Genomic DNA, 21,550 nt, shown 5'->3' on the forward strand with positions numbered 1-21,550 from the left:
GGAATGTCACAGCAGGGATTGCCAGCAATGTCACAGCAATGTCAGCCCCCAGAATACAAGTCATTGAAATCTGGATGACCCTTTTTTCTCATCCAATGAAAAAGCATTCAGGTCCCCTACTCCTAATCATTAACTTTCTCCACTTGGAGAAATCTGAGGTCTCAAACACTGCCTGTTGGAGAAAACAGATGCATAACAGACTTGACTATGCTGGTACAAAAGACTCCTATGAGATGCTCAGGAAAAGCAAGGGAACAATCAGTGACATGATGTGGGATGCCCTCAGAAATTCACTGGAAGGTCCTCTGAAGCCAAGGCTCAGGTGGGCTAACATTTTTCTCACTCATGCCAAACACTTATGGTCACAACAAACTAAGAAGTAGAGGCCATAACAGCTCAGTTATGGCTGACAGTCCTCACCAGTAAACTCCATTGTCACCTTTCTTGAGTAAAGTTGCAGCCTTGCCATGGGGGAGATTCATTTAAAAATGTCCCATTTATCAAAATAACTTTTTTTAACAGTCTTTCTGAGACTGCCTTATAATTGTTGGGCATTATTTTGAAAAATGAATACTACCTATTGCAGACTCCTAAACCTTCATGGCAACCACAAAGTTGAAGCAGGTAGCATTGCAGGCAGTTTGAAAAGTGCCTGCAGAAAGACAAGAAGTTAGGAAAGAGGAGGCGTAAGTTATTAACAGTGACATTTTACAAGAGATTGAGTTGGGTGAGAGGAAAAGCAAAGCACCATGAAAACAGGCAAAAGTAACCTTGAAAGAAAAGACTAACTTCAGGGAGGAATAAAGATGTGCTAAAGAAACACAGGCAGTGTTTCATCACAAATGTTCTCATCTTATATCTAAACTTAATCTAAATACCTTAATTTTTTTATTTCTTCTCCATGTTCCCAAATGAAGAGTTACATTGATTATTTATCTGAATTATTAATTACTCCAGCAGAATTTATTAAGTGATGGGTGAAAGAAGAAAGATGCCCAGTAAATCTTTCTGATTTCTGATTTGAACATCAAAAATATGGTCTTTCTGCTACTACTGAAAATTCCTTCTGCCCACATGTTTTGTTTAAAGCCCTTCATAAAGTGATGTTTAATAACATAATAACATATCATTCAATATTTATGGGACAACATTCAAGTTTCTCTATTGGAACATCCTAATTTTTCAAGATATTGAAGCTAATTATTGATTTCATAATAAACTTCCTTCCCTTACTGCAAAGGAAAGCTAAAGCCAATCAAGAAAAGCAGGTACAAAGTCAAGTAATTTAAACAAACAGAGCTAAAGATGGCTGCAAGTCTGTAATTTGGTAGAGAGGTTCTGGTGATGTTCCAGGCCCAGAAGCTTTTAACTCAAGTACAGGGATCAAGTTTAGGTGTTTTATACCCTTAAGAAAATCAGCTTTGTATGAAATATATTAAAATACTTCCAAATACTAAAGTATGCCTAGATAATGTATTTCAATCACAAAAAGAAGAGAGTAAGCTATTTATTACAGAAATGATAAAAAAATGTTTGTTGACCGACTGGAAGGAGAGGGCTGCAATTTTGATTTAGTTGTGAATGCAGATGCTTCCCCTTAGCAGAGTAAGTACAAATATTTATCTTCCTTTTTTCAGCTTAGAAATGAAAAATATTTCTATCTTTATCTATTTCTACAGCTCCTGGGCAGTTCTACTCTGTGACTACACAGAAATCGTAATTTCTTTCACTATTTTTTTTCCTATTTAATTTCTTATCTATCTGTACGATACACTAATTTCCTGCCTTGCCTACTGTAACTTCCTACCTTCTGCTAGGTCTTTTTCTTGCTGAGTTCTTCTTTGAGCTTCCTCTTGCAAAGTCCTTTATGCTTTTTTTTCCAGTGTCAGGTCCGGCTTTGAATGACCTTCTTGAAACCACTAGTTATCTTCTGTTACTCTGTCCTCACAAAAACTGCTTTTCTATTCATAGCGTATATTAAGCAAAACCCCATAGTTTATTCATTACTTTTTTTAGATATATGAGCAGTACTGAATATTTTCTGTGTACATAAGTAGCCCCACCCACACTGGAAAATTTATATATAAAATAAAACAAAATAAAACAAAGTAAAACAAAACAAAATAAAAGAATTAATGTTTTCATGAAATGTAATAATAACTCTTTCCCTTTTGAGTCCTTCTCCACAATAGCACAACAATCTCTATCTCCACAATCATGTTTCTGTAACAAAGACTGACAAGTCTTCTGAGAAGATTTTATCATTTATTTCATCTCAGAGTATCACAAATAATCTACCTATGCTATTGTGCACTAGGCTATCACTAGAAACAGCATTCTTTGTGAATTGGCATAGATGGATGTCCCTCAGGCATTTCCAGTCAGTTAGAACCTGGAGTGGGTTTAAATTTGTCTGAAGGCAGAAAGCTCCATATCCCTTGAGTTATTGCACTGTCCACATTTTATCCATTTTTAATTCTCCCTCCTTTAGATAATCCTGCTTTGATATTAGGATATATCAAAGGGAGAATTTAACAGCTCAAGAACATCACCAAAGGGTTATTACATCTTTGACAAGCTACAAGGCAGAAGGGATAGTACATCTTCTTCAATCTATCTTTATGAACTGTTCTGGTAGCAAACCTTTGCCCTCCAGCACAAAGTATTCCTGTAAGAGACACTTTATTAGTTGGTGGTTTGAGCTGGAAATGGGCATATGTACCATGTATGGTCTTACTCATCCCAGAAGTGTCTATTGCCTGATGGCTGCAGCTGCAGAGGAATAGATTTGATGGCCTAGAGAGTCCCTTTTTGATCCTAGACTTCCAAGTTCCTAATTTTTCTGTATATTGAAGAATATACTCAAATGCTATGTTAGCTGGGATAAAAAGCAATAATCTCTGTAAGTAGTTACAGTTATATTGTGCACCTTCCTCCTTCCTTGTGATATGCCCTCTCCAGTTAACCAGCCTAGGCATGCAGTGAAATGTTCACCCCAAGGACCAGAATGTCACCTCTGATGTCTCACCTGGCCGATGTGCCTTTGGAACTGCCATGTTCATCACTCGTCCTCCATCCTGAGGTTTGGGGGGCGAGGCGGTAAACCTGCAGATCCCGGACTCTGACGGCGTGCTTGAGGTCAGGCTGTCTGTGTAGTCATTAGTCCCTGCCGTGAGCTGCTCTGACGATGTGTCTGATATGAAGCATTCTGTAATGGTGAACTTGGCATGTCTCAGCTGCTCTTCCATTTTTGCATGCTCGTACGCTCTCGCTAGCTCTTCGTATGTTGAGGAGGCACTTTCTGTGGAGACCATGCTGCTTCTTGCTCGATCTAAACAGCAGAAATGTGAGCGATGGGAGAAAGAAAACATCTGCATGATCCTTTTTGGAAGAAAAGCTATGAACATGATAACAATTCTTACTAAAACACAGAACTCTTGAAATTATCAGGGTGATTTAAATGAGTCCACTTCACTACAAATGTCTACACAATTTTTAGTTTAGTCAGTTACTTGATAATTACACATAATCTAAAGTGAAGTCTTACTCTGCTAACAGCATTTTGTGGCTTAGCATTAATTTCATGGCTTAGAAGAAATAACCTTTAATACATGAAGAAGGTTAAAAAACACATTTCTCTAAAAGTTGAATGCCTTAAAAATGTTAGAAACCCACAAAACAGATTTAGCAAAGTGAGGAACAGCTTCTTTACGTTATCTTTTTAATGCTTCTCAGAAATATTTCTGTGAGGTGATGTCTAGGTGAGAAAGAATAGTCTTTCTGTACCTGTTTCAATCTCATACCTTTTTTTTGAAAAATCCCTGAGGACAAAGGTCAGCTATAAAGGCAGTGTCTCTCAGGCATTGTCTCTGACTGTTTCAGACACCAGGAAAAATACTAACTCATTTCATAGAGAACAAAGGTCTTAAGAAAGCAATATTGTTTGGTAGTTACCCGCTTACAGTCATTCAGGCTCTTTTGTCAATGCTGCTGAAGCTAATGGGGGCTCCATATTTGACACATGGGTTATTATGACCTACAAGCTGGTTTTATCTGCTGATGGGTTTCTGAGAATATCCATGTTTCTTAAATAAGCACTATTATTGAAGATGTAAATGGCTACTGATTCATTAAAATGCATCCTGGAAATGCAGGACTCATTTCTGCAGAGACAAATCACTAACTTGTACCCACTGCACTTCTAATTCAGTGGGCTGTAAGAGCAGAGGACTTTCAAAAGTTCCTTGGGCAGAAGTCATATTTGACCACAAAGTCTGTACAATTTCAGACATTGTTGGTGATGCTCAATAAACAGGCACAAAGTAATAGCTAATTCATAAAAATGCTAGAGGCGATTGTGTTGTTATTGCAAATCTTCAACTTCTTTACTGTGTACTGGGATTCTTGCATCAGTTTTCATTGTGCACAAAGAACAACTCTCCTGCCACTTGTAAATAGGAGCACGCATTATTTAAAATGACAAGTACTTCTAAAATATGCTTTAGCTTACTTGCTTAAGATTTTGAGCTGGCCAGAACTTTAACAAGGTTGGTTTTTTTCTTTGTTTGTTGTTAGTTTTTTGTGGTTTTTTTGTGTTTGTTTTTTGTTCTTGTTTTTTTTTTGTGTGGTTTTTTTTGTTTGGTTTGTTTGTTTGTTTCAACCCCCCCTGGAAACATAATTCTGTTTTTCATATTTGATTTTTAAATAAGACCAAAACAATGTCTTTCCAAATTTCCGATCAACTGGAAACTCCTGGAAGGCTGCAGTTGCTCAGTACTATAGAGCAGAGTCTGTAAATATGATGGTCATGCAAAGGTCCCAGTTTGGTCCATGAAGCTCAGAACCTAAAGCTTCTCATATCCCATACCCTGGGGAGACTATTCCAGAAGGAATCTGCTTGAGCACCTACTTTAGATTTTATGAAAGCTCATCCATCAGAAAATTTCTAACGTCCTCTAGTTAGAACATCTGAACATAGTTACAGCTATGAACTGCTGCAATACATTTCTCCTAAGCTTAAAAGCTACTGCTTTGTAAACCTGGAATTCTTTTGTTAAGAACTGCTACATTCTGACAAATATCAATTGCATCAACTAGATTCAGAAATCTGAACTCCATATTGGAAAAGTAATCAAATGTGCACGTTAGTTCAATTGATTCTTGAAAACGTAATTTAGCTACATGTATTATAACATTTATTTGGAAATTTTAAACTTTCCAAGTATTTAGATTAATCTGACTCTATTCTTTCCCCAGAAACCAAGTGGCATAATAGAGCTACATTTTGGCACAAGAAAACCTTGTTTGAGTATGATCTGAAGCTTGCTATCCCTTACATAAATCACTGTGTGTTCAAGGGTAGACAGAGTAGGAAAGCAGCCATGTTAAAATATATATCGTGAAGTCTGGTTACAAAATTACAGGTAGTTGTGTATTAAACCACACAGCAAACTCAATTCTTCACCTGTTGTCACGTGCACTGGAAAATATCCTTCAGTGATAAAATGTTGGAACATGTGCAAGTGCACCCAAAATCTGGAATGCTTACAAAAAGGGTTTCTGAGATAACTTTTGCTATTTTTATATCTGTAACTGTATAGCTATGACAGTTAATCCTTAAAGCCTTATGGGAATTCTACCTGAAGAAATGAGGATGAAGTTTGTCAGCTGGTTGGAGTTATCTATTGAGGGCAGTTACCCTATGAATACAACACAGGGGTTTGCAAATTTAAGAGGATGACTTATGAAAAACTTGAAGTTCAAGCCTGTAAATTATTGGATGTAAGGGAAGTCAGAGGCTTGTTTTTATGGACAGAATAAAAACAGTCATACTGGTTTTCATGGTGGAAAGCTAATCACACCTACTGCTTTGTAGCTCTAACACATAGCTTTTTCATGTGACAAACACTCTTCCCCTAAAGTCAGGATAGAAAATAGTTCCTTCTGAAGAGGCCAGAGTAAGCCTGGTTTTGCTTCAGTCAGGCATATTTTTGAATAGCACTTGCATATTTAACCTTCATTAGATTTGCTTCATGACCATTATTCTGCTTAATCATGTATTTAGTTGCCCTTTGTTTGTCCCTTGTTTAGTGTAGGGCAAGGGAGAAAGCTTGGTTTTTTTTTCCAATTACAATGGCATTTATAATGCAAAGACTTCAAGAACAGATGAAGACTGTGGACAGAATATGTACTCAGTGTCTCCCCACTTATAATCTAGAGGAATAAAACCTATGATGTTTCTCAGGAAAATCAGAGAATGGATTTTGACTTGGATTTTTCCATCTCATTTTTTTACCACTTAGAAGAAATCCTATGACTGTGTTACACAAATGGGAAAGGAAAATGCTAACCTCAAAGTAGTTAAAACATTAAAAACATTCCACCTATGCATCAGGTATGTTCTTGGTTGCTAATACTGCCCCTTCCTGGTCAACGGCAGTTCACACAGCATATTGTCCTACTTTTTTCCTTCAGATACAGGAAGTAGAGAGTTTCAGCTATAGGAAAGTTTACCACAGTAAACTTTCACAGGACTCGAGTGTGTGTGGTATGAGAAAACACGGGCACAACATTTGTTATCGTTAGCACTATATCCTTTTGTGGCACTGCTTTTAAACAGCCTACAGAAAAACACCCCAGCAAGGAAAAAATAATGACACCTAAGCACCAAATGAAGTTCACCAAAGCCCAAGAAGGTTACTGCAACTTCTGCTGTCCCATTTACTGTCCCTGCAGAAAGCCCCATACCTGTGTCCTGTGAGGGGCTGACGCTGTAGCTGTCGCTCTCCTTGTCCACTGAACCTGCTGGCCTGGGGGTGGGCAGCCTCCAGTCTGTGGTGAGGGTATGAGCTGATATGGTGGGGTGAGGTCTGTTGAGGGTCCACTGACTGGCATAGCGGTTGCGAGCTGTGGGTCCGGTTTTGGCACTCCTCCTTGTGGTAGGATCTGTGATGGATAACACAGAGGCACTTTTCCATTAGGCTCTTGAATTGCTAAGGAAACAAACCCAGCCAGAAGGAGATGCTCACTGAAATCATGTTGGTTAAAAAAACCCAGAGAAAGGTTCTTTATGGGAAGAAAAAAAGAAGAGTGAAAGTGCTGTTCCTTATCAAACTGCTAACACTTTTTTGGAATACCTTCTTTCTAATGAAACCATACATTCTCAAATGGGTGCAACTGAAGAGCTGAGAGGCCCATCAATCTCCCATTGACACATTCATTATCCCTTTACTCCAACATAAGCAGTTCTCCAGTAAAAAAACAACTTTGAGATATGAGCACAAGGCAAGTAGATCTGGTCAGGGATTTCACACCACATCCTCAAGCAAAGTGTAAAGTAAATTGTCAGAGATGTGCTCTCAGAAACAACCTACACCAGGTAACTGCTCTCAGTTTGTGAAAACGTGCTCAGACATGTGGTAATACCATTTCTTATTCTAGACATTTTACTTTTACTATATTATGCTATTAAGCAGCTACAGATTCCCTATTTTTTTAACAAGCAGCCAAGACATAAAACCTAACAGGTAATAGTGCCATCAGAGTCTAAGTAGAAACAGGTTCATAAAGGTTTGACTATTTTCTTAAACTTTAAAAATCAGCTGCTCTGTGTTTAAGATCAGCAATGTTATTTTTCATTATCCTAGAGGTAATATGGTGACCGAGGAAGTGAAAGTAAACTATCTGCCATGACTAACCTTCTTAATTTTGCTACTAAATAGTTCCTCTGCAAAAGTAAGGCTTGTACTCCCTAACAAAGCAAGTGGAATAGAAAAATCATTATGTGGCAAAGAGAAAATTACTAAATCAGCACTGAAGGATTTATCTTTGAAGCTTCTGAAAGGATATCACTAACAATAGAGAGAAAGGGTATTAGAAATGAAAAATTCAAATCTATTCAAATGTTCTTTGACATTCAAATGGTGAAGTTGTCAGTCTTTGAGGTAAGAGACTTTAGCAGAAGAAATTTAAAGAAAAAAAACAATACCCAGATAATGACAGAGCATTACTGCTGCCTAAGCATTCTCAGTAAGAATTTGTATTCTGCTGCTTCAAAGAGAGAAGGTATTTGCTTACAAACACCAGCTATGGTTTGATCCTTCTCCTACTTCCTGTCTTTCCCCTAGAGCAGTGGAAAAATCTGAACCCAGTGCCATTGATAGTTGAGCCTCCTGGTAGTGTAACACATAGCTGCCTCACAGGGATAACATCCAAAAACACACTTGACACGATGTGACCCGCCTGTCAGGATAAACCACTGCTTGTACCAGCTGCAGAAAGCTGGCACGTGACTGTCGTGTAGCCAGAAGTGAGCCAGTGAGCCTCGTGCCTGCTGCGGTGGAAGACATGAAGGACAGAAGGGGAGCTCTGGTGAGAAAACTCTTGGTGGGGACTGCCTGTTCTGGAGAAGAGAAGGCTCAGGGGGAATCTCAACAATGTGTACCTGAAGGGAAGGTGCAAGGAGGACAGAGGCAGGCTCTTTTCAGTGGTGCCCAGTGACAGGACCAGAGGCAGTGGGCAAAAGGCGAAGCATGGGAACACTTTATGAGGGGGCCTGAGCACTGGCACAGGTTTTCCAGAGAGGTGATGGAGTCTCCATCCTCGGAGATATTCAAAAGTCATCTGAATATGGCCCTGAGCAACCAGCTCTAGCTGACCTTGCTTTAAGGTCTCAGACAAGCCAGTGCCCAGAGATCTCTTTCAACCTCAACAGTTCTCCGACCCTGTGCCTCAGTAGGCTTTCATCAACAACTGAAGGAGGTGGGAGAGCCTGCTGCCAGCAAGCAGGACATCAGTGCTCTTCCTGCAGAGCATGTGCTGAGCAGCAGCTCTGCACCAGCTGTGCTGTGCCTGCATAAGAGACTCTGTAGCACAGATGCAGCAAGCTTCAGAGCTGCCCATGTGATGGAAAACAGTGCACATCTGGTGCCCCGGTTTTTAAGGCCAGCTCCGCAGTCATATGCTGAAATATAATTGTAGAGAACTGAGGAGAACAAGGCAAAGGCTCATGGAGCATAGCTCTTTTGTAAATAAATGCAAATAATGAGAAAACAAATTAAAAAGTACTGTAAGGGACTTACAATCAGTGCCAATCAGTGAGTGTGAGTGTGCTCAGATGGGAGGATCCATAACCTTTGAGCCACCCAGCTGGATACTGCACCTCACTTCACAGAGAAAGCTGTGGGTCTAGACAAAATCTCATAGTCCAACCTCCATCAATGCTGTGTTAAAATCCAGAGAACACTATCTAAAATCTTTGATCCAGCCCTGTGCAATGCTGCAACCCTATCTTTACTCCATAATAAAAGCAATGGTGGATTTCTATTTCCAAAACTAGGCTGGACACAGATCATACTCGTATATGTGAGTTAAATCCTAGTTTAATTTGAAAGAAGTCTCCCCCTGATTTCAGAGGAATGAAGCACATAACTGCACATAAAAAACAGATCAGGTATGAAAGGTGCTGGTGCTATAAAGTGCTGTGGAATGATACAGGTAGGCAATTTTGGGATGGTGCCTCTTTCCTTATTTTAAAAGGCAGGATTGGAAAACAATGGAGAGTCCACTTTTTACTCAGATGATCTTTATCTGCCAACATAATAAAAACTAGCCGATGATATTTTTGCTCTTAGTGAGCAGGCTAGACAGCATATATGTGAAGCAAAGGAGTGAGACAAGGGTGGTACCAGAAAGAAAACAAATATTGTATCTTGACTCTTTTAATTCAAATGCCGTGACTCTCCATAGATGAAAAATGGTGGCACTAATCTAGTCCTCAATAAATAAGTAACCATATCTTAAAACTGTCAGTTAGAAAAGCAGCAAGGTCAGGACTAGAACACCTCTTACTTGTAAAGACCGAGGTGGATTTCAGCATTTATGTTCACCAAATGCACCAAGCAAACAAATTCTGAAATGGTCAGGGAATAGAAATAATCCAAGAGATTTAAGAAATTTCATGCTGCTAGTGAACTATACTTTGGTAATGTTCCTAACTCAGAAGTATTTCTTCAGTCCAGTGATATTCTTCTCTATTTACACAGATACAGAACATGTTCATGAGAGAAATAAGAACAATGGATTGCAGCAGTCTACTAATTTATGATAGTATTTTAATCATAAGAATAGCTCAGCACAAATATATCTGGGAAAAGTAATTTGCCATAATAACTAAAACTGGAAATACAACTTTTTCAGAAAATCAATAATGAGAAATGTATTTCTTGCCTGATTTAGAGGTAAGGAGGGAAGATTATTTTGAAATACAATAAAGACTGATAACCAAGAAAAAAATATATTAAACTCTGTAAGCCATTAAGCTAATTTACTCAATAAATTCTAGAAATTAAAATCTAGCATGCATTTGGTTTAATGAAAGCCAGGTATGAATGATTTCAAATTACACCTACATTTCAGACGTATGTGCACTTTTTACCATATTGAATCACTAAATGCAATTGTAGAAGAAATGTTCTCTGCTGACCTAAACCCATTTCTCTCAACTTTCATATTGAAGGAAATAAACCCATGAGGATGTAAATGCGGGAGCACAGTAATCCTTTTCTTATAGCTTTCTCCTCTCCAGATAACATGTTCTATATGCTTACTTGTTCCTGGCCGGGCATCAGAAACATCAACCAGGGGTCCTGTAGCCTGTGATACAGACTGGTAATGTACTGTGTGGGTGACAGTCAGTGACTTCTGTTTAGACGTCTCTCCAAAGTCAGCATCAGTGAGCAGAACTGTAGATCTGTCATCTGTAAGTAAAAGAAACCATCAGATAATGAGTCACAATGTTGGGTTTGCCTTCGTAAGAGCTTTGCAGCCAGTCTCCAGACTTATTTTCAGCTGGTCACCACCACTGACAGTGGCAGCTCCCTCTCCTTTGCAGGACTGAAGATGGCCTTGAAGTACGTGCCACAGCTTGGGAGCTTCTGGGTTTAAACTCATGCAAGGTTCATACGAAATTGAAGAATAAGTGTAATTTTCATGTCTGTCTTTGCGATTTCACCTGAGAGATGTGCAGCTAAGATAGACTATGAAGCAGCCTTCCAAAAAGCTAATTTGTGTGTAATTATTTTTGGCTGTAAATCCTTCTTTCCCATCTTCTGAATGTTGCCCTCTCCCTCTTCATTTTCAGACAGCTCATCTGAGCTTTTCAACAACATATTCAGTTTATCTTTTAATTATTTTTATAATTAGTAATATCCTCAGTGAAATCACCCACATCTTCCCAAAAAGAGGCTGTTAGGTAATGTTGCTAACTAACCCTCTACCAGTCAGCTTTTTCTCCAGAGAAAGAACATTGCAGACTATGGGCCACAACACAACACAATTCTTAGGTGATGCCTGACCTTGGGATGGACTGGAAGAAAAAGGTGAGCACTGATCTGTATTACTGTCTGATTCTGCTGCTTATTGCTTCCCTATAGGGTTGGACATATATTCCCAAAATTTCTACACAGATTTTGATCCCTGTGGAAAGTCAGTGCTATATAGCATTTTATTTTTTATTTTTTATTTTTTTTTCCCAATTGTGATCTCTGCATTGCACTTCCTTATCTCCAAAGATCTGGTCTTTTGATCATGGACGGTTTAAGGGCAATAAATCTTCCACTGACTTTGTGTTTACAGAACAATTATTTGCATGCTATTGGACTTTCTTTTGCATTAATTATGGTCTGTTTATCCATTCATAATAGTAATAAAAGCCACAAGAAGTTCCTGGTATACTATACTATGCTATGCTGCATAGCTTTGTAATGTCATTTCTAAGAGGACTGGCAGCAAAGGGGCTTCTGTGCATTTGCTTGTCAGCAGAGGTTGATCTGCTTCTTCTAAACATTCGTGTTGTTTTTTTTTAACTTGACAACACACCATTAAGGCAAACAGTTCTGCACAATAACATAACGAGCATTTTTTACCCAAAGAAGGCCATAAATAGAATGAGCATTATGAAATCAAATTAGTCTGGCAAAAGATGAGCTCTTACTCAGGTTGGGAATAAAGCCTCTTGGCAGTAAACTGTGTCAGAGACTGCCAAAGTCCCTGCTTATTCTGAGTGCTTTGTGGAGAGCTGGCTAGTACCAAGGCACTGATCATATTGCTACAGTTAAGGCACTAATGGTATTTCCACTATAACCCTTTATTGCTCAAAAGAAAAAACTGTCTTTAGGATTAAGCCAGGCAACATAGAGGCAAACTTTGGGAAGCACAAATAAGGAACTGAAAAAAGTCTGAACTTCAGGTGAAGCACAGGTCTCCTTTTTAAATCTGCAGCAAAAATTGTGCAATGTCCCCTGAGGCCACCCTCCTCCATGCCAGACTGACAGCAAAGTGTGACAGGGTGTGGGGTTAAAGCAGCTTGTCCCTCCCCAGTGTGGGCATGGATAGGAGAGGCAGATATGCTGCTCCCAGCATACAGAGCATTCCTCACCATCCCAGGGAAGCTGTTACCTTTTCAGCCATCACAGTCGTCTTCTACACAGATTTTGATCAAAAAAAGTCTAACATTATCAGTCATTCTGGAGGATCTCATCAGTGTGTACTCATACAGTTACAGAATTAGTTTCTATTCTCATTTGTTGAGATTTCAGATAACTTTAGTTTAAATCATTAGGAAAAAAACCTCACAATACCAAACAATTGAGGTTTTTATGACACTACAGGTATGTGCCAGCCACAGGAGAAACCCTGTTTGCTGTTGTGTGAAACAGTTTAGATTTGAATTTTGCATAGATACACACAAGCTGAAAAATGATCAAAATGTTGAGATATCATTTGCCATGAATGGGTGGATGCAATATACAATGTATAAGTTTTAGAAGTCGGCTGTTGTAAATCTTTAAATACTGATAATTGTTGTTTCAGAATTTCATTTTCCTTGTAAGTAATGTCATTGATCCAACTGTCTAGTCAAAGACAAAAGTGAAATAAAATTAAAATTATAGAACTGCCACTCTTCATCTACATTTTCTTCAAGCAGCTCTTTCTACCAGTTTAATTTTCCTAATGTCGTGCTCTTTTTCAAATACTGTACTGAGATTACTTGAAATAAAAAATTACTCAAAGGGGAGAAAAAAAATTCAGTTCCATTTTCAGATGGGACAAATTACCATGTAGGTCTTTTTTCTTCATGTGTGCAGTGGGGAAAAGGTGTGGGGTAAAAGGAGTCCACCTAAAGTGCCTGTTACATTAACCACTGAAAACAAGCCTAACAAGAGCTCACCAATGGTCTCCATCGTGTCCCTCTCTTCAATCAGAAGCTGTGCTCTGGGAATGTCTATGTGCATCCTCAGTGTTTGCTGCTGCTTATTGAGTGTATCTGATGTCCTAGTGTTCTTGCTAAAAACAAAGGAGAAGAAAACATATTAACATTCAGCTGAAATGAAAAGATACTTGCAAACTTGATCTTTTAAAATCTGTCCAGCTCAAACAAAAAATAATACAGCCATAACCAGCAAAATAGTCATACATCTTATTTTCCTCTCTTTGGAACAAGTGCATGGAATTAATTTATTGTACATGACAAGCAGTTAGATGAATACATAGTGTTGAGGGATTTGTTCCATTCATTATCAGTAGGGATCTCCTGAAAATTTCATATAGTTTTCTTCAAGTGTTGCCATATAATGAAATCAGTAAAAACACTTAGCAAGAGGGACCTCTTCTTTCATTCCTCATGAATACGAGTAAAGAAACACACAGCTGATCAAACAGGTCGGTAGAAAAATTATGTCTTCAGTAATGCCCAATTATTTTTTAACTTTTCATTATTTTTCATTAGATAAATTCCAAATATCACTAGAATTGATAACTGCAAAAGCAAATTAATAACCAGGGATAATATTAATGAATTGCATGAAATAAATAAAAGTTTTCAGTCACACTGATGCTCCAAGACTAAAATTGCAAATCTTGTTTACATTCATGGATTATTTCTAATTGATTGATGCAATAATCTAAAAAAGAACATAAAACAATTATTCTATCATAATGCAAATTTAAACAATTTCATTTTGAGTTTGTGTACCAGAAAATTACTTCTTAAATGAGCTGTCTACTGAAAGCAAATGAAAATGGATAGTAAAACTAAGTGAAACAATGATTTCTAGTTCAGAGCTTGCACCAAGAAACCTTCAGACTGCACAAAAAACTCAGGAACTTTTTGCTCTTTTAGGTGTAATTACTCCTTGGAGAAGAGGAAATGTTTGCAAATACTTCTGTGTGCAGGGAGGATGAGGAAAGCTAAGACAAATCAGCAAATAGTGTGATCCAAGTGCTCACACTTCAAAGAGCTTTAAAATCCAAGTGGAGGCTCATTTTCTAGTGTAAAATAGCTGTAGATCACTCAGTTTAATTCTTCTTTGGCAATTAATTATTGTTGTTAGTAGAATCAGCAGAGGACTATCAAGATGCTTGAGGATAAGCTCACCTCTTCACTGAGTGTGGGCCTCTACGTAGGAGATTAAAGCATGTGTGATGAGCCCACATCTCTAGACAATTTGACTTAACTTCCTCCTGTGTCTCCACACAAGAAAGATCTAACTATTGCAGGCTTGCAGGTTCTCCTAGAGTCCTCCTTAGGAGGAGTTTCCTTGTCATGTGGTCAATAATTCTGCTCCAAATCCAACAGTCAGATCTGCAAGGCACAGAGGTACACTTGTCTGTCTGATTCTTGCCTTCTGGCTTTCCCTGCTCTTGTGGTCCCCAGCATTAACACTACCTGTGCATCTCAAACTTTAACTGTATGTCTTTACCTGGGTGGCTAAGTTGGTACTGTTGCCTTTGAGTACAGATGGGCAGCTAGAATGCATTCCAACAGCCTACAACTAGCACCTCATGGAATCATCGTGGAAGCAAAGTATCAGGAGAGCTACCCACGGCCTGCCAGACTTTTCTTCATCTATAATAAGTGCAGCACAGTAGTCACAGTGTCTTGCTAAGCACATAAATTGTAAAAGACATTTTAGGACCCTAAAATGAAGATACATTCCATATTGATGTTCTCAAGGTTTCTGCAAAGTCTCTGCATGGATTAGATGCCAATTTCCTATTGGTTTCCATACAAGATGTTGAAATGTTAAAGAGAATCAGAGACTAATGTATTTTCTGCATGCCAAATATGCTTGAATACATGCCCTGGAAAAGTTGCACTACTTTGTCCTTGTCTAAGATCATATACCAAACCTGTGATAAAGTAGGAAACAATTTCTGAGGTCCAATTTCAACTAATAATCACCAATCCAGTGTTTATAAGATACATACAATAAGATAAAAATAGAATCTGTGCAGATACATATAGAATCTGTACAATACATATGGAGTCTAATAAACACATCATTGCACCCCTTCTTTGCTCACATGGGACACAGGAGACAAAGGGATCAAATCAGACATGTTCTCAGAGAATGGAGATCTCAGAATCCCAGTGAGAGCTAGAAGCTCTTCTGCAGTCCGAACATTCTATATTCCTGCTCTGTATTCAAACCAGGACACATTGTAAAGCACTCAACCTTACATAAAGTATTGTCTGGACCACAGGGAGCAGGAGGGCAGTTCCCCAGGTTTGCAGTTACACCCCTCATCTGCCAAGAGAGAACTCTATATCCCATTCTTGGCTCCAGGGATAGCTTTATGCAAAACACGTGGAAGATAGAATTGGAATCCAGGGCTCTTTATATTCAGGAAAACTCCTTATGATGCTCAAGAGTTATGCCTTGTTTTGTGTGATCTCTCTCCTCCTTACTGGTCTAATTAATTATCCTGTGTATAGCAGCACAGTGACATAGAGTCAGAGTGGGCAATAAAGACAGAATGGGCAATTGGTAGTAGCAAGAGGGTTGCTGCTGATGAGCATGCTATCTCTTTCTGGATCAAGGAATTTTCAATTATTTTTCTGCAGACCACTCTAGCTCAACTTTCAGGTTATAAAAAAATAAACCTTGGCAGCAAGGCAAGAATTTTAGGATTGCAATTGTGTTTGATGCCCAAGGATTTTCTAACCTGGGAAAATTCAGGCATCAAAGTATTTTAACAGTCTGATGGATGAATTGTCTAATTCTTTAAAGGGAAGAAAGCTATCTATCTATATTTTCCTTAACCTACAGATATAAAATTCCCAAACGTAAACATGTGCTATGACTATTCTGCACCTGTGAGACCTTGTAAGTATCTGTGTATAAAACAATTAATTCCCTCTGGTTCAATGAACCTCTGAGATCCAAATTGCTAGAGACTGGGAGCTTGTCTGGAGAGGAGTCAGTATGCATTTGCTGCAGTCTTTTACTCTACCAAAGTGTCTGCTTTTGGCCACTATGAAAGACAGATACTTGGGTATGTGGGCCTTTGGGTCTGATTGAGTATAGCTTTTATGTACAGTCTGTGGATAAACGGGCCTTTTTCCAGAGGAAGTAAAGTGTTTAAGGTATTTTGAACGAGTGTGCATAGTTAACATAATAACTCCTTTTAAATAATCTTTCTGGATCTTTAATTAAAAAATACTTCCTTGAGTGCCTGAAGATATCTGTGTGCACAGGAGAGAGTTAAACCTATCAAGCTAGTTATGTAAAGGGATTAAATATGGTGTTCTGCAAATCCAAAGTAATTCTCGGTCCTTAGCAGAGAGTCAGGTGACTTCATGGTTTCATTATGTCTAAGCTTGTTGCAAAACACATGGAAAACTACATCTTGTAAGTAATCAGCCTGACAGGAGAATATTCAGGGAGAAAGGATTCCTCACCTTGTGTTCAAAATTCGAAAGCTCACTCGATTGCTATACTGATTCACAGTGAACTGTTTCAAAGAAGTTGGCTGGACTGACACTTTCACCCAAAAGAAACATTAAAAAGCTGTACAGCAGCAGGAATTTTTATGTGCGAGTTTAAGGTATCAGCCACAAGTTGTACAGCTCCCTTTACACTGTTAACTTCTGGGGCTTATTCTGCTCCCCAAACATCTGACTTAGACAGCCAAAGCCAGTGACTTTCAAAGCAAGGACTAAAGCTCCATTCTTAGTCTGCTATACACGCACCCATAAAATCTCCTAAAAGGGCAAGATACACAAAGCTCTCTCCTTTCCTCACACCTTTCTACCAAGCAGGGAAACATCTTTTCTGTTCTTTGCCTGAAACTTGAACAGCAAGACACAGCCCATGGCATGTCCTCTTTCTTTATATTGTATCATAGCAGATGTTGGTGAAATATAAAAGATATAAAAATATCAGGAGCTTTGTAATATGTGCCTATTGCTCTGGAGAGGGCTTATTATCCTTTGATTATTAACGTGCTAAATCTTCAGGAACATCTAGTGATGGTGGGTAGCTCAGGTTTCAGCTGGAGGTATTTCAGAGATTTATCGCAAGTGACAGAGCATTAAGCCTGAAGAAAGTAAGATTCCCAAAACAGCATCATTTTGTGAGGTCCAGATTATAATGCATCGGCAAATGTAGGCCTATATCACCTACTTCCTCTAAAGTCCTATTTTAATAGTAATTTTCCTTTTTTCACACATTTAGAAGAGAAATACAAAATATTACTATTTAATAAAACAATATTATTTCTTCATAAATGAGATGGCATAAACTGACTTGATGATCATATTTCAATGCTGGTGAAAGGAAAATGCAAAAAGAAACAGTGGCTGCAGAGCTACCTAGAAAAGCAGCTCTGAACTGTGCTTGGAAGGAAAGTGACTGCTCTCTGAGTGCATCAGGTAAGGAGGGCAAAAGATATTCTTAAATTTGCAGGTCAGCTTTAGCAGAGTTAAAAAATGGGTCAACACTGGGCACTTATGTTGGCAGTTTGATAAAGCTTTCTAAGTGTCAGATGAGTGAGACTCTGAAATGGCCTTGCAGAGGCAGCAACCAGACGACTGAAGCTAACAAGGGTTAAGGCAGAGGTTTACCAGTTTTGCAGACGTGTTATGTGTGGTTGTCACTGGGACTGAATCGAGGACATTCAGCCAGTCTTTGCTGGGTTTCTTTAGAGAATGGACTTCCTGCATATGCTGATCTACGTTGTTTTCTATGACACTGAAAAATATCAGAGCGTATCTTCCTGAAGCTGCCTAAACCTGCAATCTGCTGCTAGCAGGGGTTTCTAAGTGACAGATAGGAAGGGTATGACCTGGCCTGCATGACCAGTCTTGTTAACATCAGTGGGACTATTCAGATGGCTTTGCTGATGAAGTAGAGCTGAGTTTACACTAAAACCATCTGTCAGCATGTCTATGGTCAGTATATTCTTACAATAGGAGGTGAATTTCACCATGGGTGAGGAACTTTAGAGTACAGTTCATTTGGTAAAAATATCCATGACATTCTCAAATTTGTTGGTTAAAAATAAAAAGATTTACTAGCAAACCAAAACTCATTTGAACTTAAAAACAATCCCTCGGTAATCCCATTCTCAAATATATGCAGCAGTTTTAAAGTTCAATATTTTCCCCAGACAAAACAATAAACACTGAAGATACGAAATTTCCATCTTTGAAAGAATTGTGGTGCTGGAATAGTCAGTCTGCTGCAATTCAACAACTGAATTAGATTTCTGGATGCTGAGTTGACGGAGCAGAATTGAAAAATAATAAATGGATTTACCTGTTCTTCTGTACCTTTGGGTATAAGCAGCTAGCAATAGTGAATTACATAAATATAACTGTAAGGTTTAGAGATACTCACATTGAGGCACTTACTAACTTCAGTCAGATGATCTCTGAAGGGCAATTACTTTGGTACATATTATGAAAATGTTTTTTCTGAACAGGAAAAATGTCCAAACAAAACAGACCTACATAGTTTCAAGAGTTCTGTTTTTTACCACTGTATTCCCTCACACATACTGTCCACAGATTGTCTTTTTTCTTCCATTTCTAACCATTTGTATGTCCTAATTCCTAAAAACAATTAAATAGTATGATTTGAAACAATATTTAGAAATATTGTTCACTTGTACCTGAAATAATATTAAAATATGATGCCATATTTGATGAACATTTTTCAACTTAAAAACATTAAATCTATTCTTACCTCATAAGCATTTCAGCCAAACTCTTTGCATCTAGAATAAAACAGAAGAAATGTCATCACAAATGAAAATCTACTTGATAGATTCATTAGGAAGTAAGTGATGTGAATCAGTCACATGTAAAACCACTATTGTTTCTCAGATTAGTGGCAAGAATAAAATAATCTTGAAAAGTCCCTACTTCTGCTGAAACTGCATTTTTGTCCCAGATAGCCCTATTTAGTTCCTTATCAAAGATGCTTAGAGAAGTACAAGCCACCATTGTCATAACTAGAAAAAATATGGAAACTTATTAAAAGTAGGACCAGCTGAACAAATAATAGGGATCTCTGTTCCTTCATGCCATGGTTAGCAAGCGAACAAGTGAGGAAAGAAGAAAAGGCAAGAGAGAAATGCTGACATGTATCTCTGGGCAGGACCCAAACCCAATCTGGATGAGCAGTTGCCCACCTGTCATTTCCAAATCAGACCTAATTGCAGAGACCTGGGCAAGGGACGTCTCCAAGGAGTCAACTTGTTTGGTTGCTCTCAAATATGAATGTTTTTCAACTAGAAGTAATTCAAAGCTGCTACTGCATCTTCAGAGGACAACCCATATACAAAACAGGAGGTGGCTTATTCCCACTTGGATCAGCCCTGCAAAATGAGGCACTGCTGAGGGATAAATACTTCTCCTGGTGTTGTCACTGTTGTTATTATTAGCATAAAATTCTTTGGGGATATAATTATTTTGGTACTTATCAGATCAAAAGACACAGCTGAAGGTTGGTTTACCCAGTGGTCTTCAGGTAGCGTTCTGTAAAACTTTATCAAAATAATAGAACAAATTCCATAGTATTTTTCAGCAAAAAGAGGTAGCTATGCTTTGTTCTCCTGCAGTCTGCTGCTAAACAAACTTAAAAATACTGACTCCAGAGTCCTTAAGAATATCACACAGCACCAAAGCAGCCTTTTGTCCAACCAAGTGAAGCAAATCTCAGAAAAAACAAGCAACTGTCCTATTATGTGAAACTTTAAATTTATTCTTACGTCTGCTGAGCCTGAATCTACCAGCACCTGTCAAGACATTTACTGAACTTGTCTGTTTTCTCCATCTCACCTTTTCTATTCCTTAATCACCTCTTGGGTCTCCTACACCTACAATTTCCTTGTTTGTGATTCTATTAAATGACCTGCCTTTAAAATTCAGAGGATATGGGCAGAAACAAGTAACCATCTCAATGCATCACTCTGGCTACATTTGCATTCATTTTTAAAAGGAATGGACATAATACTCATTTTATACATAAATAAACCTCAACTAAACCCCTTCCATCCACTTCTGCATTCTGTTTCTCTGACACTGTGACAGCTTGCCTGCCTTAAGCTTTATTCCTCTTCTCCTACTAGAGAAGCTGAAATACTGTGCTTCCTTCTGGTCTCTTTGCTCCACTACTTTATTTTAACCTTCCCCTACCCCTTTTCAGTCCCAAGGACGGCAAATTCCTGGTGGAGGGAAGGACTTTTCATCTAAGATCTTCCATCTCATCCAAACAGTGCTCCATCTAAGCACTCAGACTTTGTTTTTCACTTTGGGATTGCCTTTTGCTGTTAACACTCTTATAAGTAGTACTACCGAGCAGATGACAATGTCTTTATCATCAGTCTAAAGCAAACTACCACTGTTGCTGCTCCTAAATGACATCAATCATAGTTTTGCTACTGACTTCTAAGGACCCAGGAAGGGACCTGTTCCTTTGAAACAACAACAAAAAACAACAACAACAACAACAAAAACCCAACACAACCCCCCCAAAAAAACCCCAAATAAAACCCAAACAAAAAACCTCTCCAAAACAACCAACAACAACCCCCCAAAAAAACCCAAATAATAAACCAAACAAACCAAAACACAAAAAACCCCAAACAAAACCAAAACAACAAGAACAACGACAAAAAGCAGCTCTGGTTCCTAAATCATGTTTACTTCAGCAAACTTTATGATACTTTTTGTTATTCTAGCAGCACTAGGATAATGAAGAGACTATGCACACATTCTCCTTCAGGCACACTTAGTAAGGGTGACTTAATTTGTAAATATTGTTTTCAATCAACTAGCAGCTTTTGTGCTGCCTCCTTAAGTGAACACTATGGATAGTTGCACAACTAACTCACAACTCAAGAAAAGCTGAAGGGACAAAGTTGAAGATTGCTTGGCCCACTGTCATTTGGTTTATTTTTGAGATTAGTTTACCAGGATTAAATGACAAACAACCTCCCTCCCACATTCTCAGGTGCTGTGTTCCATGCTGCATCTGGAAAAAATGTGTTCTCATCCTTAAATACACGTGGTACATATTCAAATGCTCATTAACATATAAGCATTCTTGGTCAAAAAAATGCAAAGGAGATTGTGCATCTTCAATCAAAAAGAACATGAGGCATCATGCAAGATCGTGTTACATGTCAAAAGCTGAACAAGGAAATACTGCAGAAAAAAAGTAACTTCAGCAGCAGGGTTTAAATACGCTAATTCCTCAAGTTA

The 21,550-nt window shown here is 38.4% G+C and overlaps 1 protein-coding gene across 2 annotated transcripts in view; it reads right to left on the reverse strand.

Annotated features, from left to right (window-relative positions):
- The window catches only part of DSCAM (DS cell adhesion molecule), a 495,043-nt gene that overhangs the window by 15,587 nt on the left and 457,906 nt on the right, over positions 1-21,550 (reverse strand). For both annotated transcript variants that reach the window (XM_051641267.1, XM_051641277.1), the window contains exons 28-32: positions 19,029-19,059; positions 13,229-13,344; positions 10,608-10,757; positions 6,748-6,945; positions 3,029-3,331 (exon numbers count right to left, since the gene is read on the reverse strand). In XM_051641267.1, coding sequence (XP_051497227.1) covers positions 3,029-3,331; positions 6,748-6,945; positions 10,608-10,757; positions 13,229-13,344; positions 19,029-19,059 — 798 coding nt within the window. The remainder of the gene's footprint in view (positions 1-3,028; positions 3,332-6,747; positions 6,946-10,607; positions 10,758-13,228; positions 13,345-19,028; positions 19,060-21,550) is intronic.

The sequence above is a fragment of the Apus apus genome, chromosome 1, assembly GCF_020740795.1.
Source record: "Apus apus isolate bApuApu2 chromosome 1, bApuApu2.pri.cur, whole genome shotgun sequence".
Classification (NCBI taxonomy): Eukaryota; Metazoa; Chordata; class Aves; order Apodiformes; family Apodidae; genus Apus; species Apus apus.